Source organism: Corylus avellana, chromosome 2 (assembly GCF_965113065.1).
Source record: "Corylus avellana chromosome 2, dhCorAvel1.hap1.2, whole genome shotgun sequence".
Classification (NCBI taxonomy): domain Eukaryota; kingdom Viridiplantae; phylum Streptophyta; class Magnoliopsida; order Fagales; family Betulaceae; genus Corylus; species Corylus avellana.
The window spans coordinates 10,547,281-10,567,939 of record NC_142491.1 but is presented as its reverse complement, the minus strand read 5'-3'; the positions used below and the strand labels follow the sequence as shown (position 1 = coordinate 10,567,939).

At 35.2% G+C, this 20,659-nt stretch overlaps 2 protein-coding genes across 2 annotated transcripts; one reads left to right on the top strand and one right to left on the bottom strand.

Moving 5' to 3' along the window:
- The first annotated feature begins 1,210 nt into the window (after nucleotides 1-1,210).
- Nucleotides 1,211-9,765, top strand: LOC132189623 (alanine-tRNA ligase). Its single transcript, XM_059604374.2, has 9 exons — nucleotides 1,211-1,559; nucleotides 2,902-2,968; nucleotides 3,067-3,159; nucleotides 3,503-3,555; nucleotides 6,391-6,474; nucleotides 8,256-8,308; nucleotides 8,393-8,457; nucleotides 8,564-8,616; nucleotides 9,429-9,765. The coding sequence occupies exons 1-9, from the start codon at nucleotides 1,314-1,316 to the stop codon at nucleotides 9,516-9,518; spliced, it is 804 nt and encodes a 267-aa protein (XP_059460357.2). The 5' UTR covers nucleotides 1,211-1,313; the 3' UTR covers nucleotides 9,519-9,765.
- A 2,532-nt stretch (nucleotides 9,766-12,297) lies between these two features.
- Nucleotides 12,298-13,972, bottom strand: LOC132166870 (GATA transcription factor 4). Its single transcript, XM_059577713.2, has 2 exons — nucleotides 13,257-13,972; nucleotides 12,298-13,002 (listed from the first exon to the last, which is right to left on the bottom strand). Exons 1-2 carry the CDS (start codon nucleotides 13,500-13,502, stop codon nucleotides 12,478-12,480), a joined length of 771 nt encoding a protein of 256 aa, XP_059433696.2. The 5' UTR covers nucleotides 13,503-13,972; the 3' UTR covers nucleotides 12,298-12,477.
- Between the last annotated feature and the right edge of the window lie 6,687 nt (nucleotides 13,973-20,659).

The following is a 20,659-nucleotide window of genomic DNA, read 5'->3' as shown; positions in this document are numbered from 1 at the left end:
GTACTTACATCCAGCTCAATATTTTAACTATCAACTTTTAATATTTTATTTAAAATTTATTATTTATGTTATTCTACGAGGAATGAGAGAGAAGTTTAAATAATTTTTAATTAGAGAAGAGAGGATAAAATGATTTTTTTATTAGTAAAATTATAGATTGTTGAGCATTGTAGCTTCTCCTCAAATTTTTAGAACATTCTCAGTAAACTCCCTATAAGGGAGTCTGTTCCCTTATAGGGAATATGTTCAAAAAAATCGCAAAAAAAGTCCCCAGCAAACTCCCTATGTTATTCCTTAAACCATCAGATGCTATAATAAAACCTAATGTATTGATTTCACTGTCGCGATCTCGATGAATTATTTAATCCTAAAAACACACTCTCTCATCTCACGACTATCTATGCACGCAAACCTTCTTCTTCGTCTTCGACGTCTTGCTTCCTCCTCTTTGTTCAAGCACGCTTTAGCACTACTATTCCATGAGCTAGAAGTTCATGGATGAGCATCAGAAGTCACCGAAGAGCACTTAGGCGGCGGCCACAAATTCATGCTCGTTCGTGTCAAATTTAGTTGCCAACCGGAGGATCTCTAGTCGTGGTGTACTTGCTTTGGATTGATGGTTGATCTGTTTGGAATGGCTTTCGATTAAAATCATAATATAGGTTTCTTTGATTTTTGAAGGGAAATTTTGGTTATCATGGCGATTTGGTTTGCAAAAAACCAAAAGTAGAGGGAAGAAGAAGATAGCTACGAGAAGAAAGAAGACGAAAATATGAGGGAGAGAGAGAAAGTTTGTTTAATAAATTAAAAGAATAAAAAAAAAAGTAAAAAAAAAAAAGAAAAAAAGAAATTTAATAATATAAAAAATAATTAAGAAAAATTATTGGAATGTATATCAACATAAGAAAGTATAAAGTAGTTTGAATATATCTTTAAGTATAAGAAAGCATAAAGTAGTTTGAATATATATTTAAGTTTAGTAAAAATGACAAAGAACCTGCTGAAGGCCCTTAAGCTAATTTGCTGATGAAAAGTGATTTAAACACTAGCCATGAAAAACACAAGAATCGAGGATTGGAGGGAGGTGACGGTCCGTCAGAGAGTCCACAAGCACCGTTAAGTTATTTTGATGACGTGTTTGTTTGTAGGCCTTTGATATTTTTTAAAGAAATCGTAGCCATGAAATGGCTCACATCCGGCTCAACTCAAATGGGGAGGATCCGGATCCGACGTGTGCCTGGCTGACTCGCTCCGAGATAGAAAGACACAGGGAGTGCGAGTCTGACACTGAACGAACCCTCTAGGCTCTAGCAATGGCGACGGTTGCAGAGTCATCGGAACCGAACCCAACACCACCACCGCCACCGCCACCGCGCAGCGACGATCCTATAGGCAAACACAGCACGACGACAATCCTTGGCGAAACGACGCCGTGGATCGAGTACGCAGTCCAACAAGCCCAGCTCGCCCACGAGGCCGTCGAGTCCACAATCGAAGCCTCCAAGTCCCGGCTCTCCCAAATCATGTCCACTTCCTCTACGCATTTCCACCAGACTATCGTAAATTCCCTCCACTCTTATCTACTTATTTCCTCTCTGTTTGTTTGCCGAGAAAATAGTGGAAAAGACACCGAACAATTGAATTTTCGAGATTTTAGTCTACATATACATTTTCTACATCTTGCTATAGAGGTGAATGAGATTTATGGCAATCGAATTCGTTTATAGTGTGAAATTGTCTGTTTGACAAGAAGAAAGAGGAAAGAAAACGAATAAAGTTCGCGTATTATGCATCATGGATTGATTTCTTTTCCAATAATTTGAAATTCAGATAAAATATGCCGAAAATGAAAATTGTATTATACTTTGCTATTAGTTGAAACCAAACGAAGTATTATGCTTAAACTAGGGATTGTGTATCTAATAGTTCATATTTTGATAGTACATTTGAGGTAGGAGATGACTCTAAAATTAGATTTTGGAGTGAGAAGTACTGTGGAAATTGGGCCCTCAAGGAAGCTTTTTTTTTCAGTTTTGTATAAGAATCGACTCTGCGGTGGATCATTTGGAAGTTTCTGACGGCTCTTATCAGTAGAACATGAGCTTTATCAGAGCAGCTTCAGTTTGTTGTATTCCTCTAGAGCGGGCCAGGGAGGGGAAGGGGAAGATAAGCTTTATTGGGTCCCTTCCAAGGGAGGGTTGTTTGACCTTGGATCGTTCTATAATGTCTTTGCCCCTCATGATGGTGCTCCTTTCTCTTGGAAGTGTATATGGCAGAATAAGGTCTCTTTGAGAGTAGCTTTCTTTGCTTCGTGGGCTGCCCTAGGGAAAATTCTCACCATAGAACTTTAGGAAGCAGTATGTCATTGTGGTGGATTGATGATGTATGTGTAAAATATGTGGGGAGTCTATGGATTATCTTTTTCTACACTGTAAGATTGCTAGTACCTTATGGAGTGCTATACTTGAGTAATGCTGGTCTTACTTGAGCTATGCCTAGGAGAGTGGGTTACCTATTTGCTTGTCAGAGAGGGTTGAGTGGCAATCCCTAGAGTGCAGTAATGTGGAAGATGATTCCGTCCTTTCTTTTGTGATGTATTTGGAGGGAAATAAATGATTGGGCTTTTAAAGACTGCAAGAGGATGATGGTGGATTTCAAGTATTTTTTCAGTATTATTTTCCACTGGGCTGCTACTTTAGAATTTCTTTATGTGCTTTATTTTCATATTTTTTTTACCGTCTTTTTATTTCTAATTAGGTGCTCCTCTTGTATACTTCCTGTGTACTTGATGTGCTTTTTGTGCTTTTTAATGACATTTCGATTACTTATATAAAAAAAAGCTAATTTTTTAGTTCCGCTATGAAGTTGTTCATATTATAGCAGCTGGAACTTTGAATGTAGGATTCTTTGGAAGATCTCAAGTCTAAGTATGCTGCTTATGAGGATATGGTATTCGGAAAGATAAAAGGTTAGCTCTGGTTTCAGCTTTTTGGTAGTTGTGTTTACCACGAGCATGCGTATTTCTTTGTTTTAGATTTTTTGATATTTGATAGTGTTTATTTTCAGACTTGTGTGCACAAGGTGTTGTTACTGTGGCTTCACATCCGTTGATTACTACTGGTGGGGTTGCCGCTGGCTTGGGATTTATGGCACTGAAAGGTATAGTTTAAAGTTCTGTAGACCATTGGATCAGATTGCAATTATTTTAAAGGTTCTAGATGTACTTATTTTTCGATGGCCATGTGGCTAGGACTTTTATAATTCATCTATAAGTGAGGTGTCAGATATTATGAATGTCATTGACGTAGATGGATGTGAAATTTCTGACTTATCTGCCAAATCTTGGAACTTGCTTCTGCTCAAGAACATTCATGAAGCTAATCTTTATTTCATATCATATCCTAATGATAAATATGTTCTCGTGCGTGTTCTGAAAGGTTTTAGCTTTTTACTGAATATTATCTATAATATTTACTGATCACTGTTTTTCTATTAACTGCAGGGCCACGGCGTGTCTTGTACTATAAATTCTTGCGCCTTTTTGTGAGCGACGAGGTAAGCCACAAACACAATTGAAAAAAATGAATGTTTATTTCCAATTCATGGCCTAGCTATGTAATCAGGGTTTAACATGAACATGAATTGTTTGGCACAACCCTCGTACACGAAATGTATACAAGAGAGACAACCACAACATGAAAATGAATTGTTCATGCAACAGTCTTCAATATTTTACAATGATGCCTCAGTTGACATGGCAAAAATGTTTGTAAAATTTGTATTCATTACCAAGTGTCTACTGTTCTTTTGTGCAATGTTTGGCAAGCAGAATGATGGATCAATAAATGTATAACTGATCCTCCACTTGATTTTCAGTTAATCTCTTTTAAGAGCTCCTCAAGAGATAGCCCAGCATTCTCTTCCTTCACATCTAAATTCTGGATGTCTCCTAGTAACCCACTGTTCTTCACTCCCAATTCACCAAACCTGCTTATTCCAAATCTTCAAATCTTCCTTGAAAAAGAAGAAGAAATAATTGTATCTTTAGACTAAAATCTTATAGTGGACCGATTTCCAAGAGCTATATTACACCGAAGTGGAAACATTGAGACTTTAGACTTAGTCACTTGTGTTAACTAGTTTATTATCATATGAATTTTTTGATCAAAAATAAAAGAAAAGGCATGATTGAGAGAGAATGTTGCAACGAGGGCCCAGGCTCAACAAGTAAAAGTGGTGGGTTTGAGTCGGACTTAGGTTCCATCCTACTAAGAAAAATAGGGTTTTTGTTTTTTTTTTTTTGGGGGGGGGGGGGGGGGGGGGGTGTCAGTTTCCTATTGGTGTGAAGTTTGATTGGTAGTTCAACCTAATCAATAAACTTAAATCCTCTTTGACAAGGGGCTAACCTGCCGAAAAGTTTTTTTTTTTTTTTTTTTTTTTTGTATGAACTTTAACCCAGACTTCATATGCATGCTTATCACCTTAGCGGAGGGTGGTTGCTGTGTATATCTTACCTACCATTATATGTGGATATATAGAATATGAGAAAGCTAGCTTGCTTCCAAGCCACCACATAAGATGTGCCGGTGGTCATAGTTGGTAAGTGCTAGACAATTCTATAATTACCTAGGGAAAACATCAACCACATTTGCGCTATTATTCTAAAAGGACTAGTCAAGTTACAATTGGAGAACCCCAAGGGGTTGGCCTAGTGGTTGAGGCTTGAGGTCTTAGGGAGTATCACCCCATAGATCCAAAGTTTGAGACTTCCTAGGTGCAAACTCCCCCTTGGGGCCACACCCCCTAGTGTGAAATCCAGTGATTTATCCTGACTCGTGTAGGGAAACTTCTGAGGGTGCGGTGCATAGGTCCGAGATTTACTCTGTAAGGGTGGGTCCGAATGGCCCTACCTTGTCGAGGTTCCTCGTCATAAAAAGAAGTTACAATTGGAGCTCTCTAACTTATAAAGCCAATTTCATATAGCAAGGAACCAATATGAGACATAACACTTATGAGAATCTTTATAATCCACCTACTCGATGTGGGTAATCCACTTGCCTAATGTGGGACTAACTTTATGGGGTGTCAGAATGTCCTCACCTAAATCCTTAACGTCTTCGTCATGGCCCAGGCCCATGTGGCTTGGTTATTCTGATACCATTTGTAACGATATAGATAAAGCGTTAACCACATCTGCGCTATCACTCCCAAGTTACAATTGAAGTTATCTAGAATCACTTATAAGTCTAGTCTCATCCAGCAAGGAACTAGTATGAAACTTAGTACTTATGAACACCTTTATAATCCACCCGCTCAATGTAGGTAATCCATCCATCCAATGTAGAACTAACTTTCTAGGGGTGTCACAAATCTTCAATTGAGTTTATTAATGATCAGGTGCCGAACCTGGTAACCTTTGGTTTTAAGGTTGGAATTAGAAGTTCATAGTTTGTATACTCTTTGTGCATGTTCTTTTCCTTTCTCATCCTTTATTCCTTAATTTATTTCTCAAGGAAAGTTAAAACATCTCCATAAATATTTTCGTTGTCTTTAATAAAAAAAAAAGCTCCAGTTCAATATTTTCATTCATTTGAATTTTGTGGATTATAGTTGAAACACTGAACATGCTAAACTGGTTGAGTTGCATGGTTTTGCTGTTGATCCACATCATGTTATAAACTGATTCCTGCTAGTAATTTAGTTTAGTGCATGTTATACCACAAAGTAAAATTCAGATTTTTTTTTTTTTTTTTTTTTGTTTTGTTTTTTTTGTTTTTAAGGTTTGGAGTTGATTCACAGCTGGTAAAGGCACATTAAAAGGTATTGCTGGCTGCATGCTAGGAGGGGTTCATAATCATGAAAACTGAAAGGTTACTTATTATAATAGGCATCACTGCATATATTTGCCAAAATCTTACACATTTACTTGGATTTGGAAGGTATTTTTACCATTTTTGTGTTTCCTGCATGTTTATGTCTCTGACATTTTTCAGAGCAAGAGCATATGCCACTTACATTTTCATGTGACAGAGGCCAAATTTGTTCCATCAATCCATTTTTAAATATGTTACCAATTTATATCTAGTGCTCAATAGTACCTAATAGCATAAAGTGATTATTTTGAAACATCAATCTCGAGATGGAATTGCCTGTGTTAAGATGAATGTTTTTGCAATTTCACTTCATTGCCTTCAAGAAAATTCAAATGTATATCTCTCTCCTTAGGAGAACATTCTTTTTGTCTACCCTTGCTCCAAAAACTCGAAGGCATCAATACTGTATTCTCACCAATACTTGGCGTCTATGCTGAGAACCCTGAGCTGTTGTTCTATAATTGAACCTGTTTTATGCTATTTAGAGATTTAACTCTGCCTTTATTTCTGGGTGCAGACCTTACTGCTCAAAGCTAATCGGAAGGTAGAGGGGTTGCGGACATCACTTGATAATCTGAAAGATAAAAGTGAAAAGTTAGAGGTAACCTTTGGTTTCTTGTCAATCCTTATTGATGATGAGGAATTGATTAGAGTGTGTCATGAATTATTTTTGTGTTGCTTCATGCATCCATTACTTTTTTGTTCCTCTTTCTCTCTGTTCCCCCCCTTTATTAAAAGAGAAGACTTGGCCGGTGCAAATGTTGAAAAGGAAGTGGCACACTTACGTACAAGGATGTATGCTAGTAGTATCAAACATCTTCACAGGACTACCAACGCCTATATGCTATGTAGAACAAATCAACAAAATTTAGAAATGAAAAACCTTGATATCCTGCAATATAGAGTTTCACCAACACAGTTAATCAGACCCTAACATTTATACTTTGGGAATCTCAAGGGTCCTCTGCTCTTGGCTGAGTCTAAAAGTTTGACCGGAGGCAGAGATTGGTATCTGCAAACACTCAAACTCAAAGCATTCAGCATCTTAAACCTCCAATGCTTTGGTAGGTATTTGCAAACACTTTTCTTTGAGTGTCTCAGATGCATGTGCCATCCATGAATAAAGGGGCATGATGTTTGGCAAACAAACTGAGAAGGAAGAAAAAAATATAAAACTTTTTGAGAAACGGCTGTCTTACTCTATATCATTTTGGGAACAAACCAGAGAACAGTAGTCGGACAAATGGTTTGATCCAACTGGGCATCTATAAAGGGACATGATGTTTGGCAAACAAACTGAGAAGGAAGGAAAAAATATAAAACTTTTTAAGAAACTGACGTTTCACTCTGACATTTTGGGAACAAACCAAGAGAACAGTAGTCGGACAAGTGGTTTGGTCCAATTGGGCATCCATTAGGTTAGGCGCCAAACCCATTATTGGTTTGAGATATTGATAAGGTGAATACCCATTCTAGTCAATGCTATATAATGACATTTGGACCTCAAAAGATGGAAAGAAAGAAAAAAATCTCTTTCATCCTATCTCCATAAACCTCAAGGTGTACGAAGTTTCATATCTGATGAGCAGATCAGTAGAGAATCCATTTATCTTAAGTTGATCTAGTCGAAAAGCAGACTTACGTTAAAATAATCCTTCTTTGAAACACTTTGGTAGTGCTCCTGTATTGGAATCAAAATAATGGACTTATCTATTTAGTTCATGTATTTGAGGAATATATGAACAGACTTAAACAGCCTTATCATGACACCCTTTTGGATATTATCTTATACAGCTATGGATGGGGAGTGTTGCAGAGAATTCGTCCCTACAAGTCACTGGGGTGAATCGCTGTGGGTAGAGGCATGCGAAAGGTTTAACCACTTCAACACTATTAAGTATTCTTTAAATCTGTGAAAGCTGTTTCAAGCCAAAGAGTGGAGCTGATTGTGGTCTTAGGTGTTAGGTATTCATAAATAAGAATGAATAGAAGCAAGCAACTTGGGCTTTTCCCTCTTTGTTTTTCTTTTATTGATATATTTGTTGTTTATGTAGACCTTAAAAAAATTGAATAGAAGGGAGAAGGTAGCTCACAAGATTGTATTGCCAAGTAGAATCTGGAATACTGCAGTGTGGGAGCCAAAATAAAAGGGAGGGGGGGAGGGAGGGTGGGGAACAGGAGGCCCCCATATTCTTGCTTTGTGGATTTGCAGCACAGTGCAAAACTCCAAAGCTTCAGCATATCAATTAGGTGTTTCTTAAAATAGCATTTTCCCTAATGGCTGATATTGTATTCACTTCCGGATTTTAAGCTATTGCCTGCTCATTGATCAACGTAACTGATTCAAGCAAGCATTCCTAAAACAACGCAAATTCTTTTCAGAAAAGCACATTACATGGAGAAGAGATACTGATACGCGGAAGGACAAAACTGAGGTTTGCACTTATATCAAATAGCAGTTTATATAGTTTACCGCATTTTTTCATTGCATTAATAGATCCTGTTCAAACCATTTACAGACTCGCAGGGAAACAGATTCAAGGTGTAATCCGCACAGCTTATAAGATTGAAAGACAAGCAGCAGGTATGCAAATATTATCTCTATTGAAATTGTTGACTTTGAGCACATTGAACCTATGTGGATGAAACATTCCGCTAATGTTATCTCCACGTTGCCTGTGTTGCTACAGGATTGAAAGATATTCTTGGAGAACTTCCTAGGGCATCTCAATTTCAGTCACAGGTTAGTTTTTCAATTGAGGCATTCCCTTTCTTCATTTCACCATTGCTTGTAAAAAAAGGACAATTTGCTATCCTACTTTCTTGTTTGATGTTTCAGTTTGAATTTCTTACTCTTGTCATATATATTAACAAATAACTCAAAACACAAAACACATTTTATACAGCTTTTCATATCTCCTTATAAGAATATTTTGACAAAACACATGCTTAGCTTTTGCAGGGGTAAGAAAAATAATAAAAAATGGGGTTAGAGTGGCTGTGTGGAGGAAAGGCTATGTGGCATATATATATATATAAGAGTAACCCTACACATGTTTTTGTTTTCTTAAAATGAGCAAGTCACATAAAATATTTTCTCAAATGTGAACCCCACGGAAAACATTTCTCACCTTTTGGTCATTTCAAAACACTTTTTTAAACCAATAATAATAATAATAATAAAAAAAGTTACTTTAATATACTAACAAATATAACCAAAAGCTCGTTCACCATTCTCTCCCTTTCACAAGTTAAAATTTTCGAAGGTCATCAACTCCATGGAGAAGACATCATAGTTAAAAGAATCATTATTTGGAATAAAATATGACCAGTGAAGAATGGGTAATAAAGGCATGGGCAAGCCACGTCCTCTATCAGTCTATCTATCTTTCTTCCTGTCGAATAACTTTTTCAAAAAACTTTACTCGGTCAATAACTTTTACATCTACTTAAAAGTAAAAGAGCTAGAAGTTATGATTTCAACAAACATTTTGCTTCTGTCTTAAGTATTCTGTTGTTTCCCAAAATGCTGATGTGGGGCTGTCTGCTTGACAGGTTTCTAACCTTGCTTCTGAGGCAAAGCGAGAAAGGAATGCTTTGACCAAGGAGATCACAAAAATCAGCAATCATGGAATCTCGGTTTGAGACTTCTCCTGCTGACATTCTTTTGTTGCATGTACTTTTGAAGCTTTTACAAATTGAATCGCCTTTAATTAACATGTGAGGGAGGAACTTTATTCTGTGAGAAATAAATGCAATCTGTGGAACATTTTTTTTTTTTTTTCTTTTTGAGTTATGGGAAAGGCGAGGTTTTCTTGCTTTGAAGAGGAGATACATGTCCTGCATTCAAATTCTATCATTGCTTATTTCCTTACCCTACTTTGTAGCCATTTGTCCAATATTTAATTTTTGGGGTTGTGTAGTATTTTTGTGCAACATAGTACATAGAACAGACAGCTTTGAAAAACTTGTCATATGTTATAAGTTTTTAGTTTCTTAGGCAAATACCTACCAAATCATGGAATCCTGTATCAAGCTCCATTTGTTTCGACATTAAACGAGATTTCCGGAATTTTTTTTACTTTTTTTTTTGGTGTTTGTGATGAATGAAAAATTGATTTTGATTTGAAATATTGTTGGATCACCATCCTCCATGTCACCGCCCACCACCTCTTCCCACACTGCACAACTCCTCTCCTGCAACCTTTGCAGTTTGCAACCCTCTACTGGCCGGTCATGAATTTTTGTGTTTTCTTCATTGATAAATTGTGCAACTCATGGTGGCCTTGGTCGAAGTAGTGGTGATTCCGTGCAAAGGATTTTTATGTCAACTAAATACCTCAAAATATTTTTGACATCATCTTTTGAGTCTCCCAAGTATAGAAAATAAGCATTTTTTTTCTTCGTTAAAAACCAAAACAAATAGAACTAAGATATTTCAAACCTACATGCATTCACCCAACTCTAATTATTTAATTACAAAAAAAAAAGAAAAAGAAAAAAGAAGGTAAGCTGATATCATAGCTGTGCTTTTGGCATTTTTCAGTGAAAATGCTGTCCTGGTTATGAGTCCACAGCATTTGGTGCCAGTGGAAGTAATCTATGCCTAAAAGCCTAAAAGCCTAAGGCCCTAAAGGTGCCTTGGGGCTTGGCCCTGACAGCACCTAAAGCCAAATCCGGGCTTATTAAAAAATTACTAGAGATTTAAAATGTTTTTTTATTAACTATTCATATTTAATTTTACTTTTTCTTTATTTTTTCATAAATTTAAAATTAAATATAAACCATTAAAAAACCTGTGAAAGATTTTATTTTATTTTATAGCACCTAAGCCAAATCTAGTCCTAAACCTAGGAAATGTTTGTAGTATGAGTTGAAGATTATCTGGCTGATTTTGCACAAAATTATTCTTAAACAAGGAATCAATTATAAAGCAAAGGCAGTAGCACCTTTGCACCATAATTTTTTCCTTAAACTACATGAATACAAGTACAACATAAGAGCATTCATTCACATTTTTTTCTCCTTTCATATCCAGCTAAAAACACATCATGTTTTTCTATTTTAATTACCAACTCATTTAAAGCATGTAAATCTCACTCTCAATTTTACTATCGAGTTTCACTATTTCATTTAAATGTAGTTTCTCAAATACTTTTTTATTAAAAAAAATTCTTTAACAATTATATTTTTTAAAATTGTCGTATTTTTTAAAATTTTGTCTATTCTCAATAGTCATAATTTCGAAAATTCATATTTGTTTAACCATCATTTCTTTCAAAATTCGTGTAAAGAGGAAAAATATGCTTAAGATAGAAAGAAAGTGAGTGAATAGTATTATTGTAATGCTCGATTTTTTTAAAAAAAATAAAAAATAAAAAATAAAAATGAATGATCTAATATCACTATCATCATCAGAACACACGACCCCATCAACAGGTGATGATGATTTATTGTTGTAGTAAAACAAAATCGGACGACTGAGATCCCATATCACCATTTCCTTTAATCGGGTCCCACAATCACCTACCGCCATCCAATTTGAAACCAGCGATTAAATTCAGCGCCCATTGTAGAGAGATAAACCTGAGAAAAGAAAAAAAAGAAAAAAAAAAAAAGAACAGAGAATATTCGCTCACCCTCATCTCCCTGCTGCATCACGTGAAACTCCCACTCTCTTCCCCCCCCCCCCCCCCCCCCCGAAAAAGGATTAAGGTCCTTATTCCAATACTTTAATCTGGATTACTCGTATTAAATAAACGGTCTAGATTATGACAACACTCACTTTTTGGGCAAAAGAGCAGTTCAACAAGTGATCGAACCATCCCTTTAGTCACAAGAAGTGACGAGTTTTGTACAATTCATTTGTAATTTTGAATGAACGGTCTAATTTAGGGATACGACATTTAATGCTTAGGATATTATGGCGTGATTCTAGTCCAAAAATAGCCAATTTGGTAGTTCCCTTTAAAATCCAAACATAAAAGTAAAATTAATCGTAGAGGGTTCGGGTTAAAGGACGAAGATCTAAGCATCCCAATTATATAAGAAAAATAAAAAAGAAAGAAGCAAAATGACCTAAAAAAAGAAATTATACTTGGAGAATTTGATTAACATAATAGCATAATTTGTGCTAAAATAATAAAATAAAAAATGACCAAACAATCATTTAGCCATAATAACAACATAAAAACATACGTTTAAATTGAACTTTAGAAAATGATCGAACCACCTTTTTAGCTACAAAAAATGCTAGGTGGTTCGTCGAATAAATTGAACTTTAGAAATGATCGAACCACCTTTTTAACTTAAAAAAATGGTGGGTGGTTCGGCCAACCGACGAGGACCTACTCAATACTCTTACGGCAATTTGGGAGTTGGGTTTAAAATTCAAGCATAAAATTAAAATTAATCTTAAAGAGGATTTGTACTAAAAAAATTAATTAGGACGAAGATCAAGCACCCTGTCCCTCATCATATAAAAAGAAAAACATGAAGCAAAAGAACCTTCTTTCTCTTTAGAGAACCGAAAGGAAATTAAAATTGGAGAATTTGATTTGATAAACATAATAACATAATAAGAGCCCAATCACTTTCCGACACGTCAGCAGACCTCAAAATCACGCTGATGGTGATGGTTAAGATGATGATTATACATTTGCTCCTGTTGTTGTTGTTGCTGCTGCCTGATCAGATCCTTCTGGCGCCGGAGCTCCATCACCTTCCGGTGCGAGTTCGAGTGCTGAGTCAGCACGAACGTCGGGCTCGCGGCGGGTCGGTACTCCGGAACGAGCCGACCCGACTTGTACCTCACGCCGCACGCGTTGCACAGCGTCTTCGGCCCCTGTGGGCCCGTCCGCCACTGCGGCGTCTTCTCCGACGCGCAGTGCGCGCACCTCCGCACTCCTCCATCTTCGGCGCCGCCGCTCTTGCTCTTTGACGGACTGGATCCTCCGGTCTCCGGCGAGGTGGTTAATGCTTTGGAGCGTTTGATGCGGGCGGATCTAGTCCCAGAGATTGACGTGTCCGATCTGAATCCAATCGTTCCGGCGAGGTCGTTCGCCGGAAAATCGGTGAATGAGTCATCTACGAACTGCGAAAGCCACTCGAGCTCCGCCACGTCGTCGCTCTGCACACCGGAATCAGAACAATCAGAGATCAAAGAAAAAACATAGGTACTGTTTGGTTACCATTTAAAAAAAAATTAATATTTCTCATCAAATAAATTTCTTAAAATCTTAATAATTATTATTTTTTAACTTAAATAATCTAAACTGTATCGCCTTATATTTATATTAAGCGAGATACAATAAATGAAAAGAAAGGAAAAAAATCAGTAAGAAAAAAAAGTGAAGAGAAAGCGTGGTGGCGGTGGGTGCTTACGGGGACGCAGAGCGTGTTGGTGAAGTCGGAGGAGAAGTGGGTGCCGGCGGGGCTAGGAATGGTGGGTGGGGAGAAGAGTCGGTGGGTGTTGGATGGGTTGTCATGAGTCGGTTGAAGGTAATGGGAATCGGAGGATGAGGCGGAGGCGGAGGAGGAGGAGAAGAGCTCGTCGTTGGAGAAATCCAAAAGGTCGTCGATGGGGAAGCTGCAGTCTGCTCCACTCGACGACAGCCCGTACACATCCATTATCACCGGTGGGGGTCTCTGTGCCTCAGCTCTCTGGGTTTCTGTGAGAAAGAGAGAGAATCAGAGGGGAGGGGATGGGGGGGTTTGAGGGGAAGAGATATAGCAGTGTATGATGGGAAGGGGGGCAGGAGAACGTGCAGGGAGTGACCATGCACTGCAGTGAGGGAGAGAGAGGAGAGAGATGGGGGGATTTGTTTAGTTTCTTTATCTGTGCAACTGAATTCTGAAATGGATAGGTGTGGAGTATTTTAATGGGGTGAGAGTGGAAAGGCCAAGTGCATGGATGCTTTCATGCAATCATGGACAAATGGCTACACACCTACACATGCATGCATTACCCCCTTGTACTTTCTCATATTTCTCATCTCCATCCATTCCAATTTTTGTTTCTGCCCCCCACTTTTCTTTGATTGTTAAATACACCCCAAATATGGGCCGGAAACTATCGATTTTTCGATTAGGTTGTCCGAATAATACATAAATTCAAGCAGTTTAAGGAGGGTTGATGAATTCATCTGTTTTGGGCAAGGGAATGTAGGATGCAGAACCCATCTGTCCTAAGTCGTTGTCAATGTAGGATGCATAACCCATTTGTTTTGAACGAGTGAGTCATGCAACCATTTTGTCTTAAGTTTAAAGGTTTTTTGTGTCATTAGAGTAATCTAATAATAAAGAATTTCAATACAAGGAACTATTCCCTTGTATGATATTGATATAAGATATAATTTTTCTTAATGAGCAATGCTACATCCAAATTATCTTACAATGCTGGTGTTGTAGTTCCAACAAGCTTTTGATTTTTTTTTTTTTTAACAAGGACTTAATTATGGTTGGTTGGATAAAAATATAGTAAGTAAGACTCTTTCTTGATATCCTTTTTGTTTCCTTTTTGCTCAATTGGTTTATTTGACTCGGTTCAACATGAAGTAGGGTTCAATTTTTCTCTTTTTCTGTTTTTTTTTAAGGAACCGAAGTATTGAAAATGGCTACAAGGATCTTTCTTTTATATTCATGAATCACATATTCATGAATCCATGATATATTCTTCAGAAAAAAGGGTCTTGTAGGATGAAATTGGATAAGCTAGATTTTGACAAAAGTGTTTCTATAATCATATTGTCTATAAAATTGATTCATCAAAATACTTACGAGTCACCATTGATGTTGACACATTGCCATTGGGGCATGTCCATTGGTGGACCAAGCAATCAACAATAAGCATGAAACAAAAACATGCAACCAAGGAGAAAATTCTAGCAAATCAATGTCCATATTTCAAGCCAAAATCTCCCTCTATGATTAAGACCACCACCGATTTTCAACACGATTCATAAATACAGACTCAACATAAAATTAATAAGCTTTAATAAAAAAAATTCGACCTAATTAAAGGTTCAAATTAAGATTGATCTCCCTCTCCCTATTTAAGTACGGCAAATTGAAAAAAAAGCCCGACGTTTTATCCAATGCTATTGAATCCTTTATTGAAGTGGGAGAGCTACCCCTACCCTTTCCTCTCTACAATTTGTCTAGTCACTCCAGTCACATTCTTGCAGTGGCAAAAGGTGACTAACTAGCCGGCCAATCAAACAGTCTATACATTAGGGTCCCATGCTGTTGTTAATGTTAGGGTTTACAAGATTGTCAACCTTGAAAAAAATCAAATTTTTTTTTTTTTTTTTTTTTTTGTTTAGGTTAAAAAGATAAAATTAATGCTACACTTTACATTCATTTTATCACATTTACTTCACTCTGTTAACGTGACATAAGCTGAATGGATGTAAAAAATTTTATTTTTTCAAGTTGTCGTTCAGCTCATGCCAAGTTAGCGGGTGTGAATAATAGATTCTAATGATAATAGTATTTTGGACGTATCTAACCAAAGCATGTATCACAATCAATTAAGATTATTTTCTTATATATATACTCGATGTAATGACTTATAGGATAAAGTTTTTTTTATTGAATTTGGCTTAGGTGGTGTCAAAAACTACAACATATATACTTTTTTTTTAAAAAAAAATTAATATATTAAAATAATATTTGTCCTTAGATCATGTGATTTTTTTATGTACATTTTAAAAATATAAGTCAATTTAATAATTATTTCGACCCAATTTAAAAGAAAACGCTATAATCTAATTAATGTTGTTAACTACAGTTTGATTGGAGTAGACTCATAAAAGAGTCTAGTTGAAGTTACTTAGAGGATTTAAGCATGTTGCTTATTGTTTTGTCCCTTTTTCAGTTTTTTCATTTACCATAAAAATAAATAATGCCATAATTACTCTTAGATCCAAACCAATAATGACATAAGTGGACCGCCATATCCCGTACTCCCTCTTTTATAGGTAGAAACCAAAATGAATAATGACATTATTGACTTTTAACTCGTACACCCTAAAATATTGAAACTGAACAAGAAACTCCATTAATTCCAAATTTAGTTTCTTCAATGGTAGCTCAATCGGTTAGAGATCACGTCTCAGCAGAGGTTACTAGTTCGAATTTCTCCTCTTGTGTTTGGACATGTCAAAAAAAAAAAAAAAAAATTCAAATTTGGTAAATGCAGCTAATTATATGTACTTATTGGGGTTTGACAGGACCCACGAACTCGATACGAATTCATCACGAAATTTAAGAGTTAGGGTTAAGAAGTTTGATTCGTTTAATTAAATGGATCAAATTAGGATTAACTTATATAATTTTATATCAATGTCTTGACAAGACCTGAACTCAACATGCGATATAATAGTTAGTAATTCTTGACATGATTTATAAACACAACACGAACCCAATACAAAATTAAAATAATTAAAGTTGATGAATTTAACCTATTTAATTAAATAAGTTGTGGTTAAGATGCTCATGCATTTACACAGCTCAACTCTGACAAGCAACTCGCTTACATTTGAATTTTCCATTTTATTCACAAAATTAAAAGAAAGCGGGACACGTGTTACCTAAACATATGATACGTGTTGTGTTATCTAAGAAATAGCTAGTAATGGGAAGATATCATTTAACAAAAAGCAAAAAGAAAGTGAGACAAAAAAAAAATAATAATAATAAAATTTATTCTAAATGCTTATTTTAAATTATAAATGTACCATTTCAATATATAAATTACTAAAATATAATAAAAACAAATACTTCCACGAGAAAAATTCAAAACTATTTAAATAAAATCTAAATTATTCCAAAAAATACAAAAAAGATTGTAATCCTGTCCCGTCCCATTGCCGGCATAAAGAGTTTCGTAACGGAAGATATGATTTTATAATTTTATTTATAGTAGGACCCCGTAACGGAAGCCATAAATTAAAGAAGGAAAAAAGTGACGGCGAGTGGAGATGTCCGTTACGTTTGGGGCTCTCAGATTTTATTGCACCGACAAGTGGGTTCCAGGCTCCAGCTAGAAATTGGCAAAGCCGAAGACAAAGCCGAAAAAGGACGAGTTGCTCAATAAAGAGAGGCACGTGTGGGAGCGTGGGGATTGCGGTTTTGTGGGCCTGTGGCTGTGGGCTATGGCGGTGGTGGGGCCTACCAATATATATATATATATATATATATATATTTTTTTTTTTTTTGGTACAAATTTTAAGTACCGCCGGACCGTACGGTGCGATGGTCCATCTGATTGATTAATTGATCTGACGTGTTCTCTTCTTTTGTAAAGTTCGAAATAGAAGATAACTGCCAGCCTGGATTTTCCGCCATGTCACCATATTATACAATTTCTTTTTATCGACCCCACATTCCAGCCTTCAAAGGTCCACATCCTGAACTTATTTCAGAAAAAATAAAATAAATATTATATTTAGTTTAAGTTCTTGTCTTATTTAAATTTAGTCAAATTTCAAACAAACTCTTTTTTTTTTTCCCCTCGTTTTATTATTAAAATTAACAGTTTATTATTTATTTTGGGTCATGATACAATGTATGCTAGGCATAATTTTTTTTTTTATAATTAAAATAATAAAATAAAATATTTTATTATTTTAAAATATTAAATTTGTGGGGTGTGCATGGCTGTTCATGCACGCCCAGCATTTCAAATAGCATCACCCATTTATTTTATGTGTTCATAATGTCAAAAATCATAAATGAACTTAAGAAGAACTTGTCCATTAAAAAAAAGGGACAAAATGGTCCCCAAAAAAAAGAGATAATTTTGCCCCTATTTTGTAGGCATGGTCCAACTACACTAAATAATAATAATATGTGATCCATGAAATGTACAGGAGTTAGCTCTCCAAAAATTTAAATCACAACCAGATGAAGCACCAATGAAGTCACATTGCCGGATCGAAGAACATTTATCGGCGGCTATGGCAATGGTCCACAACCCCAAAAGTGGCCAATGGTGATGCTCGGCCACCCCACTCATGTTTTTTCTTCTTCTTTCTTCTTTATTATTATTATTATTATTATTATTATTATTTATCAAGTTTTATTAATTTGGTTTAGTAAAATGTTAACATCAATGCCCAAATGTGAAGGTAGTTGTCCAATGTCCACAGCCGCAAATGACATGTTCAAATAGGCAGCTTCAAGCTTTTCTAATATGTATTGAATAAATAAAATAAGTACTATCAAATACGTGCCTGTTTGCCAAAGTCTATAAACTATTCCTAATACTATTCCTCTCAAAATTAACCCCTAAACATTCTACATCACATTAATCATTTTCTTTTATCATTATTCAAATAAAAAAATTACTACAAAACAAAAATTTTCATTTTTCATATAAAACATTTTAATTTTTTTCTCACATCAATCAAATCTGCTACAGTAAAACTTCCTTCTTTTTTTGGGTGTGTTTGGCAAAGGAGTGGGCCAAACCGGACCTAAAAATCTAAAAAAAATTTCTTATAATTGACCAAAATATTCTTACTTTTTACATTACATCAATCACTTTTTATTACTATTCAAATTAAAAAATCACTACAAAACAATTTTTTTTTTACTTTTTTTATACAAAACATTCTTACTTTTTTTTTTTTTTTTTTTTTCATATCACTCAAACTTGCTTCACTTCTTTTTCAAACCCTTTGCTCAAAGCACACTCAAACTTCTGGCAAACAAGCCCCAAGGGAAGATTCTGAGGATGATCGATAATTGATTCTCTTCCTATGGGAGAAATATACAAAAATAATAATTACTAAAAAGAAAATAGGGCAATGATTAGATTAGTGTGAATTTAGGATGAGAATGGGTGCATTATCTTGGAATTTGTAGACATGCCATTTGAGATACCAGCTGTAGAGTTTTTGTGAGAAATTACAAATATAAAGGGTCCTCGAATCACGTGACATGACAGAAAGAAAAAAAAAATATATATATATATATGGTGATCCCGAAGCCCACAAGACTGCACGTGCATGCTCATGTGCTCCTTAAAAGTGATGGGGGTTTTAAAAACCATGATTATTGACTTGCATTATTTGCGAATCTTTTATTTATTTTTTATTCTTTTGCCAAGAATAAAATCACCACTCCTTGGAAGTTGGTGTTCCCCAATGACTTCACCCTATTTTCCTTTGTTGGCACCATAAGAATTAGACAAATGTTAATTTCCATATTACGTTTTTATAATATTTTTTATTGGTTGATGTGATGTTTTTTAAGTATTTTTTTTATACAAATTATTTAATAAATAAATAAAAATATTAATCAGCACATTACGTCGACCGATATGAAACAAGCATAAAATTGTAATGTGGAAAGTTTGCTTTGGGCTAGGTTTCCAAATTCCGACCTTATGTTAGGATTTTGTGTCAATTTCCAAATTAATATTTTGGAAATACAAAATTTATGGGTTTATTTACATAAACTCAAAACCATTATTAGCATTTAATCTATTTGCCATTTGATTCAAATTAAGTATATAATGTGTTAATTCTAAACATTTTTTTATTTTTTATTTGGGAAAATAATTTGGGTAATCTAATCTAACCTTACCCTCAAACAATAAGTGGGAATGAAAATTCTTAACTTGTTTTGTTATGGAGTTTTCGTGTGTATGATAATTTTCTTGCTGAAATAAATAAAGAGTGCAGTTATGGGTATTATAATTTTTACTGTAAGTTTTTTTTTTTTTTTTTTTTTTTTTTTTTAAAAAATATGATGATTATCATTGATAAAATAACTGATGTGGAGTATAAGCCTCCATCAACAATCAAAAGATAGAGCAACTTGCTCCATCAAAATGTCACTAATACAATCTGGAATTTGATCTCTCCAAATCCTATCACTGCCATTTGTAATAGCCTCCCTTGCGAGTCGATGTGCCGCTTTATTAGCTTCACGGTGTATAAAACCACATCTCCACCCTGAGAAATTTTGCAAGACACCCCGCGTATCCTCCACAATATGACCGAAAAGGCTCCAATTTACTGTAAGTTCTCTTACAACTGATGACAATTAATAATTAATTGAAAAAAAAAAAAAAAAAAAAAACCCCTCATTCCCAAGCTGGACGGTGGGATTGATAAGGTTAGCAAGAAAAGGAAAAAGCAAAAAAAAAAAAAAAAAAATTGTGAGATCTTAGATTTAAGGAATGAAGGGTCTTATTGTAAAGATGTTGAGCTAATCTTAATGTCCCGGCTCGTGCCAGTGATTGAAAATGAAATTTAATAGAATGACAAATATAATTATTGGGCCGTATCTGTGGATATGGCCCATGTGCCCTTTCTGCATTAGACGATACAAGTACTGACTCTACTGATGAGAGACCAGCTTTGATGCTAAAAAAAAAAAAAAAAAAGTATATTATTTATATATATAAAAGCAAAGGAGAGAGGGCTACTTTTTCACATGGATTGTGTATGAGAGATGGGAGACAGCTCTGTCACGAAAAAGCTCTGCATTCAGATGCACTTGACATATTCTTACGTGTTAGATTTCTTTTTGTTTAGAAATCATCCAAACAATGCATGTAATTTTTAATAAGGTATGTGATTCTCAATTACATTTTTATGTCTTAAGAAGAAAAATGCTAGAGACAATATTTTTATGTCATGTGATAGTTTTAATCAATTATTGAATATTTCTTTTTAACAATGATTAATACGAAGATTGGTTGGGATTGCCATGTCAGCATTGTAAGATGATTATAAGATAAAAATGTAATTTTTATCATTACTATTTAAAAA